The sequence below is a fragment of the Ctenocephalides felis genome, unplaced genomic scaffold, assembly GCF_003426905.1.
Source record: "Ctenocephalides felis isolate EL2017-DRISC unplaced genomic scaffold, ASM342690v1 CF-g0.4_SCAFFOLD_03570, whole genome shotgun sequence".
Taxonomy (NCBI): domain Eukaryota; kingdom Metazoa; phylum Arthropoda; class Insecta; order Siphonaptera; family Pulicidae; genus Ctenocephalides; species Ctenocephalides felis.
Genome location: NW_020539724.1, coordinates 13,874,450 through 13,899,449, shown reverse-complemented (window position 1 = coordinate 13,899,449; position 25,000 = coordinate 13,874,450). Strand labels below are relative to the sequence as shown.

The following is a 25,000-nucleotide window of genomic DNA, read 5'->3' as shown; positions in this document are numbered from 1 at the left end:
AAATTTTAATCTAAATTTAAATTTGATTGATATAAATCAATTGTCAAGTTATTTTTGTTTAAGTAACTTCTCGATCTGTTTAGTGCAAATGACACAACTGTAAATACTCCACTTTTTGACACACTTTTTTGAATTTTTTCGATTTTGAATTAATCGGTAAACGTCCCAGTGGTATGCAAATATATAACTGTTCTAAAATTAACCCTTAAAACTTCATGTTGTATTAATATGTTTGCACGAGTAAAATTATCCTAACTTAGATTAAAAACGAATTTGATTTGATATGAAAATTTAATATTTTTAGTTAGTATGCATGTCTGTGATATATTTGCTAAAAAGATTTTTAAATTGAAGTACTCTCTGATTGAAAAAAATTAAAATGACTTATTACGAATATTTAGTTAATGATTTAATTCCAAAGGTAATCTTAAAGTATTCTTCTTGTCTTTATTCCAAAAAAAATAGACCTCAACACAAAATTGTTCAAAATTGACGCTACTGCTATCTAAATAATCATCTATATTCCAAAATTGAGAAGTTTCATCTATTTTTAGACAAATGTAGATATTTATTTTATATATAATCGCTCTATTTTATTCCACATCACCATATAACATTCCAAACCATTCAATCATTCACATTTTATACTCTATTTCATAAATCAATCACTAAATTTTACAGGTACTAAAATCACACCAAACAGTGTTATTTAATTACTTATAAATCTATTATTTTCTTCTAGTAATGAAAGCCGGAAAAGTGTTGCACACAAATGGAAAATTAGAACGTTGAAGTTCTGTATTATTAAAAATATGGGTAATTGATAATATTTTCAAGCAAAAATATTGTTTAATAAAATTAATTGTACATGAGCAAAACTTGCGCTTGCAACATACAAAAATGGAAACAGTAAATTTCAGTCATAATACTGTTCAGCAAAGATTGTCAGTAGATAGAATCAGCTTGATGGTGATTAATTTTTACTAATTATAATTATTCGTAAAATATGAATTAAAATTAAAGTACTTTTAAACAAACTACTGTTTTAAACGTGAAATTTGATTTATTAATTTTTTATTGCTCATAGGGAAATTCATACATGACTAAACTGCATTTTCATGGTGCATTTTCATTGCTCATTGCGCACTTTCATCGATTTTCTATGACGTTGCACTTATAATTTCTTTAGAAATGATTTTATACACTGATTCTTCGTATAAATATTTTTTTAATTAAAATAATTTTATGAGAGATATTAGTAAAAGAAACTCCGTACTAGTTTCTTCTCTACAAATATAATGTTGCTTTTATATTTAATTTCATATATATCGTAAAACGTTCAAATTAGGATTTACTCGATATTTTAATATTTTTATAATGCAACAATTGTGTAAGAATAGAAAGTATATTTAAAATTAGTGAAATCTGTATAATATGCTTTTTAAAATATCTTTCTGATTAATATACAGTATTAATATTGTTATATTTCAGTTAACTTCGTTTTTATTTCAGCATGGATTGAAATTGGCATAAATTTGATGATAATTTACTAATCATATTGCATTTATTTCTAGGATTTTGAGCCCTGTCTGTGTCAATGTAATCAAAATTCTAACACGTTTTAGCCAACGCTTTCAAATAACTGTACTTTTTATATTAAACGCATTTTAAAGGATTCATAAATGTAAATAAACCATTTTTCAAAGACTACATATATCATTCATTTTTAACATTTTAATAATATTTATTTATTCTCAGCCTTATTATACAGAAGTGAGATAAAAAATATAAACTTTTATTTAAAGAAAAGTTTATAGAATGATGACTTATTCATTCAATGCTGCACATGATATTCAAAACTTAAAATTGCAAATAATGTGTATTCTATATTTTATAAGTATATACTGGTATTTAGTAGTCTTTGAAAAATGTTCTAAATATTCTAGCCATAAGTATGAAAAACATAATTTCTTTTAAAATGAAGATTATAAAATTATTATTTCGTCCTAAAATGTATGGCTTTATTACCAGTTTTTAGGACGACGTTGTGGACGCTTGATATTCAAATAAACGTTTTTCTCTATTTAGACACGTTTATTCGATTATCGTTTAAAATTCAAATTAAAAATGAGTTTATGAAAAACCGATGGACAGAAATTTAAATTGGTTAATAAAGTTGGAAGAAATTTTGCAATTTCGTTTTTTTTTAAGAAAATTCTTCAACTTTTCTGAAATAGTTCTAGATCTTCAAAATCCCTCTCGTTTGTCCATCGATATTTCTTCTACTAACCGAATGTTTTGTGTTATTATTTGATTGTTGTATACTAAAACGTAGCTGATTATTAATAATTTTCTTTTCAAAGTGTATTTTCCTGTACTGAATGTTTTTTCTTGTATTTTTCGATGTTGCAGTAAGAGTGTCTCGCCAAAACCAGCGCACGTAGTTCTAAAATATCTAAACCTATATGTAAAACAAAGAATTGTGAAATTGCCGCTAGATTTCATCCAACCAAACAGTACGTATACAATACTGGATATTTTTTTACACATCATTTCATTATTTTCACTATTAAATTTTTCATATAATGTTCACTTTTGCTTTGAAATTCACAAATACATATCATAGATAGATGTGAGAAGAAATAGTTAAATTTTACATCTATGATTTGTATCAGCAATAATTAAAAAAAATAGATTGTTATTATCTTTTATGCTATGATCGGCTCATAATAAAGACATAACTCAAATATCATACGAATCTTTATGAAGTCTATTAAAAATAACTTTGTTCTGCAAAAGCAATAATTTAATAGCATGTTAGAATTTTATTATTAATATTAGCATATAACTAACGAAATTAACTTGCAACTTTACTGCTTATTATAAATTGGCAATTTTCAATTGTTTATTAACTCATATAATTCATACTAATCCCAATTTACATTTTTTTAGATAAAGTACGTTGTTTGTTTCCTAAATTATTTTTTATTTAATTGTTTTGCTCATGCCAAACTCACTAAGTGCTAAGCTATAATTTCTAAAATTTAAATTTGCATTAGTGCTATCGATGAAAATTTTTATCATAACACGTTCTTAGAAATTCTATACTGTTCTTTCGATATTTATCTATCATATACTATCGTCTATTATATTTATTGGTATATTCCATTTCCAGAAAACTAATTACACGACCCTGATCGATTTAAAACGAAATTTTGAGATATCAATCTATGGATTAGAGCGCACATAATTGAGTTTTAATTGCTGCTTTGGCTATCGAAAATTGATTACCTTCATTTTGCATACGAAACTGATTTTCATTAAATCATTTATGCATAAAATTTGCTATGGTATAAATAGTATCATCATAAATAATATCGTTACATTGTAAATTTATATTTCTTTAATGTACTGGGTGTATTTTTCTAGATGTGTGTGTGAATAATTTATTGATTAGTTAGAAGTGTTCTAATTGCTTCTTAAATTAAAGTCACAAGGCTAAAGCACATCAGTCATTTTGTTATATGTATGCTTTGGTATCATTTTATCAACATTTATATTTGATTTTATATAACGAAATCGTTATGTAATGTTTTAACTATATCATTTATACATACTTCACGCATTATTTTGTATTTTCCACACAATACTTTCCACATAAACCAGGTTCATTATTTCTACCCTAAAAATGGATTTAATGGAATACATATATTTATTATATTGTGGCGATACAAGGCGACAGTATTTTATTATGTGTAGAAATAAATAAATTTAGTCGATTATATTTCACTAGTTTGTATTATTTATTTACCAAAAAATAATTATTCAAATTGGTGGTGCCGGTGAGATTACTAATAACACTAAGAAAAAATATTTATACAAATTAATAATATTCTAAATATAATCAACTAAATATTTATATATTTTCATAAAACACTGTAGCCAAGTGCCACAATATAATAAACAGCATTTGTAAATTATTTTTTTTATAAAACCTGGATAACACAAGCTACAACCAAGCTTGCTTTTGTACTATTTTCGAAACCGTTGTATTTAGGTTTACGGAAAAAACATAAGCATGCTATTAAGTAGCATATACACTTTACATGTAAAATTTATATTTATATCTTTATTATTCAATTTTTTTTTAATTTCAGATCGCATGCGCAGGATGGGACTATTCTCTCGCAACTATTTAATTTGCTAAATAAAAAGTATAATAAATTGTTTAAACATCTTATTATACTGTGCTACAATGGAACTGCCACCACATAACATTTTATACTTATACAAATATTTTGCACAATTGTTTGTTAATGTACGTTGTACATTTTTCATACTTTGGAAACATTTAGGGTTAATTTAACACACAATTGATATAATTTATTCAAAAGGATAAAGTTTTACAGATTAATTTCAATGTTTTTATGAGCATATTATTCTTGTTAACATTTCAAATTTTCGCTTTGCTTGAAATATTTGTAGCTATTTGTGATCTTGGGCTCGAAGTTGAAATTTTATAATAGGATATAGAATGCTCTACTAGCTTTATATATTAGATGTATTAAAACAATATTGCTTGTTTCGTAAACAGAATTATTTGACCGGGTGCCTTTTGTATAAAACAACGCACATGCTCATAGATTTCTTTTATTGAAGGATAATATTTTATTTAATGTTTTCTAGCTTTTGTCTATTTTATATAACGAGATGTTATTTTCGAGCTAAAATGCATAAATTTAACAAAGTATGACCCAAACTGCTTTTGGCGTTAGAGACACAACCTTAGGTTAATTGAATTAGTTTTTAAGTTCATTAATATATGCAAATATATATATGTAAATTATAATTTCATAAATTTTATCTGTATTATAAAATATATTTTAAATTACATATATATATATATATATATATATATATATATATATATATATATATATAATATGAATACATGTATGAAATGCAATTATGATGTATTCACATACATCTGGTATGTATAATATTTTATTAATATATTAAGAAAAATTAATTTTAGCCAAATGATATAAATATATCATAATTATTTACTTTTTCTAATATTCACAAATTCAAAATATAATTGTGCACTATTAATAGCGCTTGTAACTCTCATGCATACACGAGTTCATAAAATTGCAAAATTTATATAAATGTGGATTGTATTATTTCGAAGAAGATTAATTAAAAGATGGATCACTATATTTTATTTAGTTGTCTAGGTTGTACTGAAGTTTTTATCCTGAATTAAATTAATTATACCGAATCAGTGTTTTATTACTTAAATCTCATTATTTGGACATCAGCCACATCGTTTCTTCTTTAAAAAAAAAATTACGACTTTTTTATGAAACTTTGTTCCTGGTCTTAGAAAACATCAGTGTTTAATTATAAAGAATCATCAAGGTTTGTTTTATTGAAACTTTTCGAAATTTCAAACTTTTATTGTAACAATTTTTCGGTTTCAAACTTGATGATTTGGTTCAAGTTTGGTCTCATTGTTAACTTCCCGTAGGGCAAGTTATAGTAATCGCAAAAAAATCGAAAATGAAAATTTTTATATATCTTTACGTTTCTAAGGATTCTGAATATTTTGGCATACCTTAGAAATAATGGATGTATTGTGTGTGTGTGTGGGCGGATACAAATTTTCGTCGACGATTTCGGGAGCACGGATCAACCGATTTGAATAATTCAAAAAACATTCGATTCCTATTAATAAGGACACGTGCTGATTAGTTTTTGGCATAGGCAGGTCTGGCCGTTCCGAAGATACGGGTAAAAAGTGCCAAAAACGGTAACTCAGTTTTTGAGAGAATAGAGTGTCCAATTTTAATAATTCAAAAATCATTTTACTTGTATTGACAAGATAAAAAACTGATTAAATTTTTGGAGAGGCAGGTCTAACGGTTATGGACTTTCAATAAAAATAAGTTAAAAAAACGTCTTTTGGCGGTCAAAAATGTTCATTGGACATATGTATATCAAATCATCATATATTTTATAGAGATTTTAATAATGTGTACACATTTTGGGTTCCGTGGCAAGATTTTTAATTACGGTAATTCGTAAAAACAATTTAATACGGAAGTTCCAGCAATTTGCCTTAAGGCATGATGCCATGCACTCCACTAGTTTCAAACTTTTATCGCAACAATTTTTCGGTTTCAAACTTCAATGATTTGGTCTCATTCGTTTCAGAATCATTTGAAACGTCGGGAGAACATAAAATTAGCCAATCGGATTTTTTCGCAAAAAACATATTTTCCTTCGGGAAATTAATAATGGCAAAAGCTAATAATGAAACTAGCTGTAAGTGGAATTCTGTCTTAAGGCAATTAGGGCACTTTCCTACGGGAAGTTAATAATCAATTAAGATACCTATAGGACCTATAGTATAGGTTCTCGGAGTGCGTGCAAGGTTCGCAAATATGCTAGTCGTCGTCTAGGGCCTAGATGTCCCCGGTAATTCGTACCGGCGCAAACGCGGCTCGCAAGCGCTTTGTCGCCTCTTTCAGGGGCCACGGTGGGGATAGGCTGTCGTGAAACCTGTTTCATACATACAAATTCAAACAGTTTCCGTTCGGCAGTCGAAAGTAGGTAGATGATATTTGATTCTCTACTTGTAATTAGTAATTTAGTACGAGGTATTGATTGTTATGGATTAAAGATCACGACGTAAAAAATTAATCTAGGTAATTTGTTTGATGCATTTATTATATTGAAAAATTTGTTTTGATTTACTTTAACGTTTCAGTAGTTATACAATTAAGTGCATACACATGCATTTACCTGTATGTGCTTTTTTGCGCAATTAATTTTGCAAAATAATTTATTAGCACATAACGCCTTATGTTATCTCACTTTTGTTTTCCTATATAATTTTCCATCAATTCTCTATTTTTTTAAAAAAAATATATCTTACGTTAGGTGATGTTGGTTGGTGGTCCGCGCCGACAAGTTCTTTAAGATCGTAACTATATGCCAAAATGAACTAAATCAAATTTAAATCTCTGTGTGCTGCCGTTTAAAATAGTGATAAAATTAATAGTGATATTTCAAATAAACTATTGTGAATTATTATAAACAATAAAATGTCGCCGGAAAGTCGATTTTCGATCATTGTGGGTTTAATATTTGTGGTTCCGGTGGTCATCGCAGCCAGGACCATCAGCGTAGAGGAAAAGATCAGGGATGATTCGGATTTGTCACAGGTAAATTATAACTAATTTATATATTATTATTATATTATATTTATATATGTTTATATATATTATTACCAACTCAAAAATTATTTTTCAGTCGGTAAGAATACAAAAGATATAATCCACTTTTTTAAAATAACAAACATTTTTTTAAAATAAGCCATTACAAGTCTCTTGATATTTTTGATCGATATATATTCGTAATTACATGTTACATGTTAGTTATATAAATTTATGAGCCTTAATTATAGAGTTGTCGGAAAATGACATGTTTTATTCCCTATGAAGGAGCTCCCCATTTTTTCGTTAGTATTTTGTAGTTCATAATTATTCACATCATTATAAAATTCAATGTTGAACTATCCATTAATATCATTGAAAAAATATTTTCAAACGATTTGCCATATTTGAAATAATCAATAAAAACGATTTTATACTAATAGGTATTTCTCGAGAATTTGGCAGCTAAATAATTGATATATAGTTGAAATTATTTATTCTGCACGTTTAAAATTGTACAATCATGTTTACAAAAAAATGTGGAATATTTAACAATATATTTCTATACACTAATATGTTTATGGTATATATCAATATTTTGCATGCAAGTAAAATTTGAATCAAAGTGAGAATACCTGACTCAAGCTATGTCAATATTCAAAAATATTAACGAGAATGGTTTATACTAAAATTTCTCCAGATTTTTGCAGCCTAACTATCAAAATTAAAAAAAGATACGATACATGTAAATAATATACATATACATATACGTACATATATATATATATATATATATATATATATATTAGGGTGGTCCTTAATATGGACATTTTCGAATTTCCTTGCTCCCATAAGGGCTCAAATGGTTCCAAATTGATAAAAAACAATTTTCTGAAAGTTTTAGCACTTAATATAGTTCTTTAGATAGTGCGCAATCAATCAAAGTTTTGTATGGAATCAGCATGAAAAAATTTTCAAAAATTTTAAAAATGTTTTTAGATATACTTTAGCGAACAAATGAATGAGTTTTATTCAAATTTTCAAATTGTTTTCCATGCTATTTCCATACGAAGTTTGATTGAATTGCGCACTATCTAAAAGTTAATATTAAGAGCTAAAACTTTCGGAGAATTGTTTTTTATCAATTTGGAACCATTTGAGCCCTTGGGAGCAAGGAAATTTGAAAATGTCCATATTAAGGACCACCCTAAAATATACATATGTAATATATATATATATATATATATATATATATATATAATATATATATATATATATATATATATGTATATATATATATATAAAACGATAAATATTTGTTATGTTTCGACTGCTGAATGCTGATAAGCATATAGTAGTTTTAAAAAAATATTTTAAACATTGTAACAGAAGAAAATTACTAGTGAAAATTTAAATAATATACATATTCTATACTATATTATGATTATACATTTTTATGTTTTGTTTCATTGTAATCGCTAGTAAATTTTAAAAAAACATACATTTAAAAATATTCAAATTTATTTATTTACATCTATATGTTTTATATAGAGTGCAATCATTCAGCAGTTCTAAAAAAAATCTAGAATGATTTGACAATTTTTAGAATAGAAATTACCAGTGCACAATATATTTTTTTAGATTATTGTACATTGTACTTACTTCTACATGCATTTTTGTATGCAACGCAAGAATAATATCCGAATTTTCTACCAAATATAAAAATACACGACTATACTAGTAAGCTATTTAAATTTCTTTCAATCTTTGTGAGTATACAATGAATTCAGTCATGATAGATTTAGAATAAATAATGTTGATATATTTGAAATATTTTCAACAACCCACATATACTGATCGTGAGTATTTTCAGCCTATTGATTGATTTAGAATTACGAGTCGCAAGAATGTGTGATTGCTTTGAAATTTAACTTGAAATAGAAAACAAAATTGTAACAAAATGGAAAGAAGAAATACAATATTGATATACTTCGCTCTCAATAATGTAGAGGGACTGTTTTTTTTTAAAGCTTTGAAAAAATCTATTACTTCACCGACTATTTTTTATCGCCTTTTGTGTAGATCGCGTCCTAAACACACGTTTTAGTTTGTATACAATATAAATTCCTTCACAAACAAACTGACGGACACGTTTTTTACCAATTAAGTTTGTCCGCGTATTTCTTCGCGAGTTGTATCTCTTCTCCTACACCTGTCTAGACGTACACAACAACCGCAAACGTGTATCACCTGTTTCTTAAATACAACGGTGATTTTTTTATTAGATTTAATTCGTATCAGATTTTATAAGAAACATATTTTATGTAATTATATACTTTGAGCTGGTCGAGGAACGCATGGTAAAAGAACTTTTGAAACGTAAAATTTTATTTCTTTGTTAGATGTAACATTAAACTCTGGCTCTTGGCTTTAGTTATAAAGAGATATTGAAGTTTCTGACAAAAATATTTTAAAGTTTTAAATGTAATTAGCCAATTAAGATAAATCTGTTAGCATGAACATTGAAGTGAGGAATAAAATTTTTGTTATTTTAAATATAATTTTAATGATGGCTTGTAAAAGAAATTATTATTCGTAGTAGATTATCTATAATCTGTTATTATTCTGCATAGAGTATGCACTCTATATTCATTTAATTTCTACATTCTGGCCATATATGAATATTTTTAAAACCTCATCTCTATTGGATATCTTTATCAATAATATTATTGTTAATTTGGTGAGTATGCTTCCAACTTGTGTTATTATTGAATTCTTTACTAGGTGTTATATTAAGTTCATCTACCATATGATATGCAAATACAAAATCCATAATTATTAACTTCCCGTGGTTAAAATGAAATTTTTTATCTATCTTTACATTTCAGAGGTTTCTGAACATGTTGGCATACCTTAGAAAAAAATGATGTATGTGTGTGTATGTGAGTGTGTGTGTGTGTGTGTGTGTGTGTGTGTGTGCGTGTGTGCGGATACAAATTTTCGTCGACGATTTCGGGAACACGGTTCAACCGATTTTAATTATTTAAAAAACATTCGATTGCTGTTGATAAGGAGACGTGCTGATTAGTTTTTGGCATAGACAGGTCTAGCCGTTTCGATGATACGGGGCAAAAAGTGCCAAAACGGTAATTCAGTTTTTAAGAGAACAGAGCGTCCGATTTGAATAATTCAAAAAACATTTTACTTTTACTGACAAGATGAAGAACTGATTAAATTTTCATGAAGGCAGGTCTAGCGGTTTCGGAAATCTAGTGAAAAAGTAAAAAAAAATGCCATTTGGCAATCAAAAATAATCATTAGACATATGCACATCAAATTATCAGATATTTTATAGAGATTTTAACAATAAGTATATTAATCTTTTAAAGTTATTCTTTTAAAAAAAAATTGGTACGGAAGTTCCAGCAAGTTGCCTTAAGGCACGTTGCCATGCGCCCCACTAGCTTATTATTATTTTAATTAAGAGTGAATTTCAAAATGATTTTAATTGTTCTTCAGTAAATTTAATTAGTGTAAAATTCTTTACATTTCAAGAGTAGGTATTATTTCGTAAAAGCTTTATGCACTTGCTGGAATTACAATTCCATTTCATGGAGAACTAGTCAGCTTTTTCTATTAGATATACGCACATATGTATAAATATATATAAATATATATTTTATTATATATAATTTATATATATAATATATAATAAATATAAATATATATATATATATATATATATATATAATGTCATCTAAATATATATAATGTAAGGAAATACTTCTGTAATATTTGGCGCAATTAAGATAAGGCAAAATCTCTGACGTGTACTAATTTTTTTTCTACTTGGCTTACCATTAAAAATTACTGATTTTTTTAAATATTCCAATAGGTATTTTTACCTTATAAAAATGTACATAAAATGTACCATTAAGGCGCTAAGTAGAATCACATATGACATATAGCGTTAGTCGTAGCTAGTATATAGAATTCAAGCCGAGATTCATAGTCTTTAGTTACAACAATTTAATTAAAAAATAATAATAAGTTACTGTCAATAAATATAAGTTACCATGTCGAACTTAATTATGATAATAACACCTAAAATAAATTAATTTGGTGATAAGAATGGACGATGGACCTGTTCAAAAAAATAAAAAACGTTATTAGTTACATCCACTTTTGAGCCTTCAAAGCCAAAAATTTATCTTATATTATTTCTTATCTTTTACTATTTATAGAAAAATGAATTGTTATGCAGTCAATAGTAGTACAATCGATCCGTTCTCAAGGCAAAAACTCCGTATTCACGTTGCATATTAAATTCAGCGTCGTCCACGATTATTCACAATACGATCTATGAGTCATTTTCTTCCTCGACAATTAGTAAGCGTCCAGTAAACGCGATTCTCGGAACTCAGATCGGTTCGTGGACACACATACGAAATAATATTTAAGCAGAGGGCTGAGGAGAAAAAAGACATAAAAACAAGAGTATTTTGTAATATTGAAATAGCCGGTATAATTAAAAAAATCTAGAAAAAAATCTGTGGAAACCCTATAGATCGCAATCAATCTATGATCAAACGCTTTGGTAAACAGTTAAGAAAAATAAAGATTTTAAAGTGCTTAAGGGCGGCGGGAGCCTGCTTTAGAGGCTTTAAAAATTGCTTTTTTGAGGAATTTTTAGGTAGGGATTTAAATATTTATTAGAAACGGAACTTTCGGGTTTTACTGTTATATATTTCAGAATTCTCATTTTTTTTCATTAAAATATATGTTCATTTGGCGAGAAAATTGCATGTCACGATTTCCATCCGAAAAAAGTATCAAATCACATTTATATTTTCAATAGTATAGATTCTATTTGAACCTAAAAAAGCCAGAAAAAAATGAAAAATTTACCAATATTTCGCAACTTGTAAAAAATCATGTTTTTATACAAAATTTCAATTTAGATTGTTTAAAGATTGAATTAATAACTTTTTGAGTTTTCTAGGTTCAACTAGAAAAAAATTTAATCCTGAATGCAATGAATTTTGTCTCGTTTCGATAGGACGTTTAGTTTTTTTTTGTATCTGTCCCGGTTGCTTATTATTTCTTCTGTAATTCCGAAAATAATTTGATTTTTTTTCTGAAATTTTAATGATATATTCTTGGCTAGTTTTGGAAAACATATTTGCAAAAAAAAATCGGTTTTTTGAAGCCTCTAAAGCAGACTTCCCCCTTTGAAGTGAAAGTTCAAAATCAAAAGTTCCAAGAAAAAAATAGTCTTTTTGCGACACTGTTATATCCAATGAAAAATCATCTAATTAAAAATTCATCAAAAAGATACAGACAAAACGTTGAAATGCCATCTATATAGCCACGTCATTAAGAAGTTATCACAACGCTAGTATTTTTTATATCTCTACAATTTAACTTGTGTCTTTTAGGATAAACGTAATTTTTTTTATAAATGTAGTTTACATAAGACACGGCTCTGCTTCTAATGAACGAATAATGAAACTGGCACATGAACAACTCATGATGGTAACTCGAGAAATATTCAAATATCTTGTTTTGGTCCAAAGGCTCGGATGACAGCAGTAAGATCACGTATCAAATTTTAAATTTAATTGATTTTGACGGCGTTGTAGATAAACGAAACAGAAGGCTATTGTTACTTTTATATAAAAAATTTAATTATATAATAGATTACTGAATATTAATATTATTTGAAATATGTAGATTAATCAAATTAATAAGTACCCGAAAGCGATATGTATAATGGTAATGAAAGTCAAATAATTGATATACGATATGAGTGGCTATCAAGGAACATATGTTCTCAAATTACTATATGTAATAATGTGGAAAAACATTAGCTCAGCTCATAAAATCATAATATATTATGAACTTTTGAAGTGGTTCGATAACTAAAATTTGTGCTTTGACCATAAATCAAATGGTTATTGACTGGATATATATATATATATATATATATATATATATATATATATGTATGTATTTTGCTATAATTTGTTGTCAATTCTGATGAAACAACATCGAGAAATTATTATGCGTTTGTGACCTCGCACTATTGTTTGCATATAAATTCACTATTCGTCCACAGGCGTAGAAATATGTGAATGGATAACATTATATATATATATATATATATATATATTTATATATATATATATATATATATATATATATATATTATATATATGTGCGTATATATAGTATAAAAAGCTGACTTGTTCTCCATGAAATGGACTTGTAATTCCAGCAAGTGCATAAAGCTTTTACGAAATAATACCTACTCTTGAAATGTAAAGAATTTTACACTAATTAAATTACGGATTGCGGCCTAAACAATCTGACCCTACATTGTATAAATCAAAGCAACTATATACATTTTACCAAATAATCTCATGTAATTAATTAATTAATTACTACTTAGCTGTGACCCTATTTTATCATGAATTTTAAAACAACCAAAATTATTTGATCGTTGTCAAATATTTTAAAATAAATATTGAACAAACTCATGTCCATGTTTAATAAATTCATCCGCCATGTAGTTATTCCCATCGGATTATACATCGCCCAGTTGCGGCTTATAAACTTCACTAATATTTAACTTAAAACTTTGCTCTGGAAATTTATGGATATGTTGTATGCAGCTCCTGAACAGAATTTGCTTATATTTTAGGCTATGGAATATATGTCGATTGTAAATCATTTTAATACTAGCGAATTCGCTTCAATGGACTCTCCAAGTAAAGTTTTAAACTTGTTTGCAGATGTAGATTTTCACATAGTGCGAGGATAAAGAATAGTTTTGGTAATTGTTGGAACACAACGATTACTCACATACTGTTTAATCTATATTAATTTATTTTTAATTTATGTGTATATATACATGTGCAAAAAAAATTAAATTGATTGTTACGAGCGCATAGAGTTAAGCCCGAACTTTGCTTTGCGTACATTTTAGTTTGTAGTTTGCTCATCCGAAATACGTAACTAGTTTCGTTCAATTTATTACACAACTCCATGGAAATGAAGATATATATGTATATATCTTTAATCCTATATATATTATAGTATTAAAGGTAATTTAGTTATAGTTTTGCCGTTGCGAGTTCCTCTAATTGAAATTTGAAATGTACTTCTGGTAGTCCAAATACGATTTGATTGATACATTAAAATTGCTTATTCAATTGCTGAAATCTCATGGGAACTTTATATTAAATCTCAAAACAGAACGAAAATTTATTTTATAGAAATATGTTTACTCATTGTAATATAGTTTACATAAATGCACTCTTGAGATTCCGATACCGATACATCAATTATTGGTAAAGTGAATATAGAGTTATATCTTCCAAAATACTAAATTTTTAGTAAAATGCTAATCACATAATTTGTGCTGAATATAATAATCTACAACAATGTCTAATAACATTTTATAAAGCTAATTATAGTTTTCATAAAATTAACAAAAACTAAAATAATGCACTCAGGTGTTTCTAATTCTGATCAATAAATAGTAAACAGAGTTAAAAATAATAACATCTACCAAAATATTTCATTTATAAAAAAATCGAAATTTATAATTAACTTCCCGTAGAGTAAGTTGTAGTTTTTTTATTATTACAATATTTATTACAATTGTTAAATAGTTTAACATCTAGTAATAATAGTAAACAATAACAAATTTAAATAAATAAGAGTAAAAAGGATAGAATTTACATTAAAATGATATCCGTAGTATGATAATTTAATATAAAATAAAAGCAAATAATAAAAAAAAAATTAATAAATAAAATAAATAAAATTTCTGGATAATAAAATAATACTAGAAAAACAATAAAGTGGAATTAAAACAATAAGTGACAGATAATAATAAATATAACAAAATAACAATATTAGAAATAATAATAATAATAATAATAATAATAATAATAATAATAATATGAATGTTAGCGTTTACAAATGGCTATTTATGAGATCATTGGGAATTTTTCGTTTCAAGTAAGTTATAGTAATCGCAAAAATATCTTTACTTTTCAAAGGATTCTGAACATTTTGGCATACCTTAGAAAAAATGGATGTATGTGAGTGTGTATGTGAGTGTATGTGTGTGTGCGGATACAAATTTTCATCGACGATTTCGGGAGCACCGATTTTCATCAACCGATTTCAATTATTCGAATTTCGTCTCTATGCAGTTAAAGCAGCTTTAAAAAAAGTTCAGAATTTCCAAAATATTTAAAAATAAAGAAAACATTTTTTTTCAAAAAGTTTTTTTTCAACAAAAAGTGAATATTTGTCAAAAATCTATAGTTTCATTTTCAAAAATGTTAATCTTTTTAAAAAAAAATAATTTTTGGTACGGGAAGTTCCAGCAATTGGCCTTAAGGAACGATGCCATGCACCCTACTAGTTTGTGCTAAATTTAGTAATCTATAATCATGCCTAATAATATTTTATGACACTATCTATAGATTTTTATAAAATTAAGAAGAACTAAAAAATTGATCTTTAAGAATTTTTAATTCTGATAAGAAAGCATCAATTAACAGAAATGCTTAAAAACGGATTGGAAGAGAGTTTTCGTGGTAATCATATTTTTATCATCATTAATGGAGCACATCATAATGTTTTAATTGAATTAACAGCCATTCGGAGAATACAACGTATTCATTTTTAATGCACTTGCATTAATTTCGTTGTTGGCCTAGTTTCTGAATAATTTCCTATATATACAGTCATGGTTATATGTACATATATATTTCAAGTACAGTGTTTTAATAGCTTTTATGGTTTCCACTTACATGGTTATGAAGCTTTATACGTTCCGCGAAAACTTTAACGCTACTTTTCTCCAAACATCATGTTGCATGAGGTACATGAACTCAATTATAGTTTTACAGACCTCAGCATATATTTTTTGGAATCATACTTACAATTAATTGACAAAAGTTTCAACAATAGCAATTCAACAAACAAATTAATAATTATGGTTTTTCATTTATCATCAAAAGTTGTACTGTAAATCCATATTATAAATATAAATATGTATGGAGGAAAAATATTCCGAAGGAATTTTTTACGGCATTTTTATGATGAATGAATTCATTAAATATAAAATGCCTGTTTGAAAATTGCTCTCGACAAAATTGTTGGGTTGTACGATGTATCAAAATAACGCCATCAAAGGAAATGACGATCACAATATATATGGGTTCAGTGACGACGTCAATATACGGATGTTTTACGCTCAAATTCTCTATTTCTGGATTATATATATATATATATATATATATATATATATATATAATATTTATGTGAATACATGTCGGTGAAACTCAGCAACCCATTTTTATTGCTGCAACGACGAATTTCAAAACCGTCATGCCGTACAGATTATTAAATCGAAATGTATATTTCTCACTCATAACATTTATATGTAAATATCGAATCAAATCATATGGAGCGTTACGATTTTTGCTCTACAATTTAAGTTAAATCAAATAAAACTTATTGGATAATATACTCTCCAAGTTCAATATTTTAAATTTCTAGTACAACTATGATGAATTGTTGTGAATCTTATCTTCTTATATATAAAAATGAATCGCAAAATGTGTTGGTAAGAGCATAATTCAACAACGCCTAGAGCAATTTGGCCAATTCTTTTTTCAAAATGTTCGTTGAAGTCCAAGGATGGTTCTTACGGCGAGAAAAAATCGAATAATCACCAAGAAAACCCTAGAAACAGCCCTTTACTCTTTCACATACAAACGTTAGTATTTTCATATTATTGATATTGATTACTCAAGTCAATGGAGCGTTTTGGGTCTGAATTTTTTTACTGTGCTCCAATTCGTATGAAATTTTGAAATTAGGTTCATCTTACTCTCAAGTTCAAAAGTGAAAACAATTTAGACTCCTTTTCCAATTCCCGGGGGGATGACATCCCTCTCAGTGGTGTAATTTCATTTTTTTTAAATAACGTCGGATATCGATGAAAGAACTAATTATGAGAAAAAAAGTTTTGTAATGTTTTTCAAAAAAGCAAATATTCATCATTTTATTTAAAGCAGTTGTACATTTAAGATCCATATGGGCGGATGTATATACATTCCGGTATTGACTGTAGTGTAAAAAACATAATCATATTTAACTAATTGGTAAATATCAGTATAGGTTATTAAAAAAATTGAAACTTTTGAATTGTAAACATAAGTACAGGGCAACGTCTGTCGGGTCATCTAGTTATATATATATATATATATATATATATATATATATATATATATATATTCTACTTATCATTTATCGTTTGTGCTCTTCAAAACTCAAATGAAAAGAGATCCATAGAGGATAAAGCGTAGATAACTATCCAATTAAGGAATGTACAATCCCCGCTGATTGTGTCCATTTTTCCCGTTTTTCTACAATCACGAACGGGGCCATCTCGTCCTACAAAAAACAAGGAACTCTGCAAACTCGCAACAAAAGATGCTCCGAGATAAAATAGTACAAAAAATACTGCGAACTACACAGTAGCAGAAATAAGAACGACTGCAGGAAATTTACTTCGCTTTCTTTGTCGATTTTTGTTTTTGTTTCGAAAAGCATTTTGTTTTCCTGTGATAAACGCAGTTTTAAATAAACTATTCCGGGCAATGTAACTGCGCTAATAAAGCGATTTTCCAGACACGACGAAGGGATTCTTATTATACTTCTGTAAGTAGACATTGGTAGACATTTTTCACGTTGCTATCTAATTTTTCATTGCTATATCGTTATGTAAATGGAAAACGGAATATTGTCTCTACATATTTAATTTGCTGTTGCGAATATTTTAGTTTCGTCATGCAAAATAATTAATAACTCACATATTCACTTTTATCGTTTCATTCATTTGCTGCTTCATTCATTCATTTTTTCATTCATTCCCATTTCTATGGTTTAATTCATTTATTAGTTTATCATTTTATCATAGATGTTATTGTAAGGAAATTCGATTCAAAGATATATCTACATCTTATATATAAAAATGAATCGCAAAATGTGTTGGTAAGCGCATAAACTCAACAACGCCTGAACCAATTTGGCCATTTTTTTTTTAAATGCTCGCTGAAGTCCAAGGATGGTTCTTACAGCGAGAATTACAACTTATCGAATTATTACCGGGAAAACTCTAAAAACAGCCCTTTTCTTTTTCACATACAAACGTTAGTATTTTCATATTTTTGCCATCGGATATGGAATATTTACTCAAGTCAATGGAGCGTTTCGGGTCTGAATTTGTTTACTGTGCTCCAATTCGCATGGAATTTTGAAATTAGGTTTATCTTACTCTTAAGTTTGAAAGTGAAAATAATTTAGACTCCTTTGCCATTTCTCGGGGGGATGACCTCCCTCTCAGTGGTGTGATTTGATTTTTTTTCCAAAATAACGTCGGATATCGATAAAAAAAAACTTATTATAAGAAAAGAATGTTTTATAATGTTTTTGAAAAAAGCAAATACTCATCATTTTATTTAAAGCAGTTGTACATTTAAGATCCATATGGGTGGATGTATATACATTTCGGGATAGACAGTAGTGTAAAACACATAATTTTTAACTAATTGGTAAATATCAGTATAGGTTATTAAAAAAAATTTGAACTTTTGACTTGTAAACATAAGTACAGAGCAACGTCTGACGGGTCATCTAGTTTTTAATACAGATATGATATATTACTATTACTATTACACTATGTTTTATTACTTTTACGATATATAAATTGCATTGCTGCACAACATGCAGGAACCAGTATTGCGAACAATAAATCATCAAGAAGCGCGTTCGTTGCCGGCATAATTTATTTTAAATTTTTGGTTGTAAACATTATAGTGACATGTAAAAAATATTGAATGTAAACATGGGGTGCGCAAATATATGATTTAGTGTCTAGATATATGGGACGAAAGGCATTACTCTGAGGGTTGGGAACGATGGAGAGAAGGTAATGATATTGTAACCAGATTTGAGAAATTGATATTGAGAGGCGATCAACTAGTAATTAACACATTGAAACACTTAAGCTTGTAGCAGACGATGTTGTTCTCCTTAACCGGCTGTTAGATGAGAAGAGGTTTTGATTAGAAATCTTCACGGTTTGTCCTCTCGATTACTCGAATGACACGATTTTGCAATTGCTATTCTCTAGCACTTCTCAATAAATATATATATATATATATATATATATATATATATATATAACTACATATATATGAAAATAAATCGGGTTTTCCTCCCTGACTATATAACTCCAGAACGCACTAACCGATTTCGACAATTTTGCATTCGTTGGAAAGGTCTCGGGCTCCGCAAGGTTTATAGCTAAAATTAGTGGTGCATGGCATCGTGCCTTAATGCAAATTGCTGGAATTTCACGCATCGTAGTTGAAAATTCGAGTAATAACATTAGTAAGAATTCTCAGAATTATGCTTGGTTAAGTCAACAAGCAATTCTTGCCGCAAAGAATAATGATGTACACGCACTGAGTTTCACCATTCAATCAAAAATTGCTGGCGATTTGGTGACATACCAATGATTCCGACTGGTCTTCCGTTTGACTTCAAACGATTGCAACTTCCAGTTCGCCTTGCGTTCGCAAAGACAACTAACAAGTCGCAGGGCCAATCGCTTAGTGTTTGCGGGATAAATTTCAAATAGATTATTTAGAAAATCATTGTTTTTCACATGGGCAGTTATACGTTGCCTGTTCACGAGTTGGAAAACCATCCGCTTTGTTTGTGTTAACGTCAGACCAAAAAACAAAAAATGTGGTTTACCAAAGAGCACTTCAATGAAACGGATAATTTGCGGATTCACTTTTATTCACTTAAAGAAGTTCAACTAAAAAATACTTCATTTTTGTAATGGAAATAAATGCATTACTGTTGTGCAATAAAATCAAATTTTTCCTTTTCAAATATAAAACAAACAAAAAATTTCTTCATCTTTCTCACGAAACCATCTGGTGGCGAAACGGAGTTCGTCGGGTTTGCTAGTATATAAATATATATTCATCTGTGTATAATATATTGCGATATAGTTTAATATCCGTATATAATGCCACGTACATATACAGTTTGAATAAGGCATTCCCTTCGCATGCATAGTTCCGTTGTACTAAATTGTATTGTAAACAAACATCCACGTCATTGTCGTGTCATCGGTGACGAGTACCGAGCAGTTTCCGAGCGATTCGCAAGTGACTGGAGCGTCACTCATGAATCTCGGGCAAATGTTTATCCTCCACGGATACGCCGGGCGGCCTGGCCTGAGTATCGCGATTAGACGAAACTAAGCGTTTGGGCGAAAATTTATTGTAATAGGGATACTAGTAAACTAACAATTATATTGTATTGACATTTAAAGGGATATATTACCATTGTTTCAATGATAAAGTTTTTTTTTATTATATTTTTAACAGCAATCAGAACTTTGCGTCCTATGAGCTGTTGGGCTGAAACTTCTCCTTACTTCGTATTTATAGATGGTAACCCACTGGTTAATCCATCCATATTTGATGATTTTTGTTATTAGAATTAATCTAATAGGTCCGACTTTTTATTGGTGCAGCAATGCCGGGCAAGGGCTATTTTCACTTGGAAACATATTGCTATCTATATTTCCAAGTGAAAATCGTTGTCACTGCTGCCTGACAACAGTCTGCTCGAAGTGGGTATCGAACCCGGGACCTCTGAAACAAGTTCCGTCGCTCTTAACCTGCAGGCGAGCTTTCAATGATAAAGTTAATCTGAGATCATGTACCAGTAACTTTACGGAGACAGAAAGGCAATTTATCACTTCGCTGATAAGTACCTACATGACTTCAAAATCCGAAATAGCAAAGAATAGAGACAAATTATGGAAGCAGTCAAAAAGTCTTTCAATTTAATTGCATTTATGGCGAATATGAATTGTGATAGTTTAATACAGTAAACCCTCGCTTTACGCGGTAAGTGCGTACCGTGCAGTATGGGAACCGTGCTATAAAAACTCGCATTTACCATACAATTCAGGCTGATTCGTAGTGCGTTCTATGGAGGAACCTTACATAGTGCAGTATGGGAACCGTGCTATGAGAGACTCATGTTTAGTACAAATCGCACCGTTTTTGTCGTGCTGTATAGAGACCAAGAAATGCAACTTGAAGTAGGAGTAATACGGACGAAATGACATAATATGACATTGGCACCTTATTCAAAAAATGGCGCAACGCAGTAGTCAGCTCAAACGTGTTCTTAGGCAGCTATTATATAATCAGGCATGTCTAAAAGATAAAAGTCGATAACAAAACTTACATTAATACCCTTTTGATATCAAGTTCCTATAATCACTCATAGGTTGCGCAAGGAACTTATGGGCTGTTGAACAAAAACCGTGTAATAGGAAGTCCGTGTAGTCGGAGAGATGTCGGATTTTTAGCTCCGCGTAATAGGGGAACCGTGCACCCAGAGTGCCGTGTAAACCGAGGGTTGACTGTATATGATTTTATGCAAACATGTAATATATGTATATAAAGCATGCAGAAATTATTGTAAATAATAAATAAGTATATGGACATATGTGTATATGTGGTCCTTAGCATAACCGCCCATTGATAGAGTAATTTAATACTATGTAGTATATTTTTATGAATAGCTACTATCGAATTTACAGCATCATAGTACTCTATTTTTATTTTACTTTGTGTAATATATCATAAGTGATATAAAATATTCATTAAAAATCTAAAATAAAAATATTTTATTTATATATTATTAGTATGCATGTAATGATTCAATTCTTTTGGTTTTATTTTCTTACTATTTACTATTACACTTATTCTAATTTGACCCACACCCAAAACTCTACAATTTTACCTTACTATTAAATATTTTTAAAACTTTGAAACAGAATTTCTAAATAAACTTTTTTTCAGCTTTATATGTGTATGGATTCGATCCAGGGACCATATATGTAGGTAAAAACTCGTACATAAAATAAGCTTACATAATAAGGGTGGGCATTGACTCGTGAATTTCGGTATTGAATTATGTTCTTTGTGAAAAACGTGACTTATGGTATACTGGTTTATGTTAAAAGTCAATGCTGGCCAAGGGAAAGTATATAACTTAAAAATAATTCGCGAAAAAAAACAATATAAAAGTTTCAGTTGAAGTAAAATATTTTACTTTAACTGAATCTTTTATCAACTTTGTTCAAACTTGTGAATTCCTTTCTCATATTTTTTATCCAAGAGAAAGTTAATTACTTTGTAATTAAATATTTTATTTCCCAATAAATGTCTTTGCTTTAGAACTGCTCTAATAAAATGCTTTAATTACGATCGTGAATTTTGCAAAGTAATTGTGAACTATATCTCTTGATTAGATATTTATCACACACTTTTCAAATTGTTCCTGTGAATCAGTGTTAGTACTGTTAGTGTTAACTGTATATAGAGTCATTAAATGTTATTAGTATTAATTCTGTTTTATAGCGTGAGACGGTTTTCATTTGTTTTCTGAGTAGTTTTCTTCACTTTATGTTAATTTTCACCGATTCATTTAATAATATATATGCATATACTTATTAGAGTAGAATGGCGTTTAATATAAAGTCCCATCCATTGCATATCAATAAATTTTCTATTATTCGAACCAAAATTAAAGTTAAAAATAAATTTTACCGCCAGTGTTACATTCACTCAGGGTTGGGGTACAAAATTCAACAAAAGCTAGAGATAAAATTGAGTGGCTCTATATTTTGCGGGATTTTGTATAATCCTCGTTCAAAGCTGTAACCGCCTTTATATTTATTTTGTTTATCAAAAAGTCTTTTGTGATTCTGCCACGAGTCGATCCAGAATTATGGGGTTGTGTAGTTTTCAATCGGTAAGTCTGTCGACAGATCGAACTTAGGGATTGTAAGAGATTGATGAACTTACATTCAGGGTGCTGAAGATACCAAAAAGTACCAAAGAGATCAAAGCAAACTTTATTGAAGTATGTTTGTTAGTTTATCAATCAACTTATCCCTTCGTCTCTGGGTCTCTGGTCGTCTAACTTAAAGTAGTCACTAAAAATAATTATATTCATAGACTCTATTTGTTATTTTTTAAGTTTTTTTTCAAATATTCCGTATTATTTTTTAAAGCTTCTTAAATTCCTCGATAATAATTTTTCTTATTAGAGCAACAAATACAACAATAAAATATTCAGAGTGCATGGATCATGGATCTGTTGAAATACTATGATAAAATTGATATTATTTGGACATATATGCGTGAATAAACTAGTGGGGCGCATGGCATCGTGCCTTAAGGCAAATTGCTGAAACTTCCTGTACCAAAAATTATCATTTTTAAAAAAAAATTACTTCGAAAAAATTAGATTTTTGAGAAACTAAAAAATTGACAAAAAATTAGATTTTTGAGAAACTAAAAAATTGACAAAAAATTACCTTTTTTGAAAAAAAAGTTTTCTTTATTTTGGCATAGTTTGGAAATTCTGAACTTTTTTCAAAGCAATCGTACTGCTTTAACTGCATAGAGTCGAAATGTCAAAGCGCGTAAGCGCCGCGTCGCCGTCTAACGGATAAACATTGGTACAGAACCCATAGGAATGTAAACAAAATTTATACTTATTATTAAAATCTCTATAAAATATCTGATAATTTGATGTGCATATGTTTAATGATCATTTTTGACCGCCAAATGGCTTTTTTTTACTTCTTTCATTTAGAATTGCCTTCATGAAAATTTGATCAATAATTCATCTTGTCAATACAAGTAAAACGCATGAAATCAGCGGACTTTTTCTTCGGAAAATATCAAAAATCTATTTTCATGAATAGAAGTAAAAAAGGTCAATAATACACAAAGTAGAGTATTAAAAGTAAACATTAATTTTAGCTGATGTAGGGCATATAAGCTTTAAATACACGCTCATGTGCGTACGTTGGATTAAAAATAGGCAATATCATCAATATTTGGGGCAAACTCCTAAATCTATGTCTAAAAAACATAATAGCAAAAACTAATAAATAACCCGCTATTTTTCCCAACAAAAGCAAATACAATCTCTAGTTACAAAATAATTTCTACTTACACAACGCAATAACAGGGGTTTAAGTTCTCACCCTTTTCATTCGGTGCCACTATTTTTGTCAATACCCTTGTCCTAGGCGACCCTTACACGTTCGTTCGTTTTGTAATTCGGTCCCTCCATTGTATTGTTGTGTTCGATATATTTTGGAAATTACGCGAACCCAACGACATCGATGTTGAAAAAAACAAATGCAAAAACAGTTGCGGTTCACACGCGCCACTGCCCGGCTTGTTGTCACAAAATAGCAGCTGCCGCGGCGGAATCATTCGATTTGGGAATTTGAATAAAAATATAGGAGAAAATGAATCGAACGCATTCAACAAAGACATTATATGGACCCATAAAGCAATAAATCTTTCATCCTACAATATATTTTACAAAAAAAAAAATTATATCGCTCATTAATGTGTTCACTTACACGAAGTATAAATTTGGAACCATATGGTAATGCCATGCAATTGTAAGTAATTAATGATCGCCGACAATAAAGAAATTCAAAAATAAATGTGATACAAGAAAGTTTTCACAGCTGTTTAAACACAATTAGTTTTTGTGTAATAAACAAGCGGTCTAAATTTAACATTTTTCATATAGAAATATTTGCCAGCGGAAGAAACGTT

General features: G+C 28.7%; 2 protein-coding genes and 1 long non-coding RNA gene across 9 annotated transcripts in view; 2 read left to right on the top strand and 1 right to left on the bottom strand.

The window, feature by feature from the left end:
* LOC113383269 (tropomodulin) overlaps positions 1–4,776 on the top strand; it is a 146,228-nt gene extending 141,452 nt beyond the window's left edge. For 4 of the 7 annotated variants that reach the window (XM_026621526.1, XM_026621520.1, XM_026621524.1 and 1 more), the window contains one exon: positions 2,413–2,516. Coding sequence is in view for 2 of the 7 variants with exons in the window: in XM_026621530.1 (XP_026477315.1) it covers positions 743–792 (50 nt within the window). In the remaining 5 variants the exon portion in view is untranslated. Of the gene's footprint in view, positions 1–742; positions 817–2,412; positions 2,517–4,157 lie in introns of those variants that run through there. The other 3 variants (XR_003367725.1, XM_026621530.1, XM_026621531.1) reach the window with 3 other exon arrangements.
* Positions 1–25,000, bottom strand: part of LOC113383272 — a 130,567-nt gene that overhangs the window by 6,916 nt on the left and 98,651 nt on the right. The gene's annotated exons all lie outside the window — the stretch shown is intronic.
* The window catches only part of LOC113383268 (fasciclin-1), a 114,562-nt gene continuing 96,524 nt past the window's right edge, over positions 6,963–25,000 (top strand). Inside the window, exon 1 of the mRNA XM_026621518.1 lies at positions 6,963–7,229. Within this exon, the coding sequence (XP_026477303.1) occupies positions 7,110–7,229 (120 nt within the window). The 5' untranslated portion in view covers positions 6,963–7,109. The remainder of the gene's footprint in view (positions 7,230–25,000) is intronic.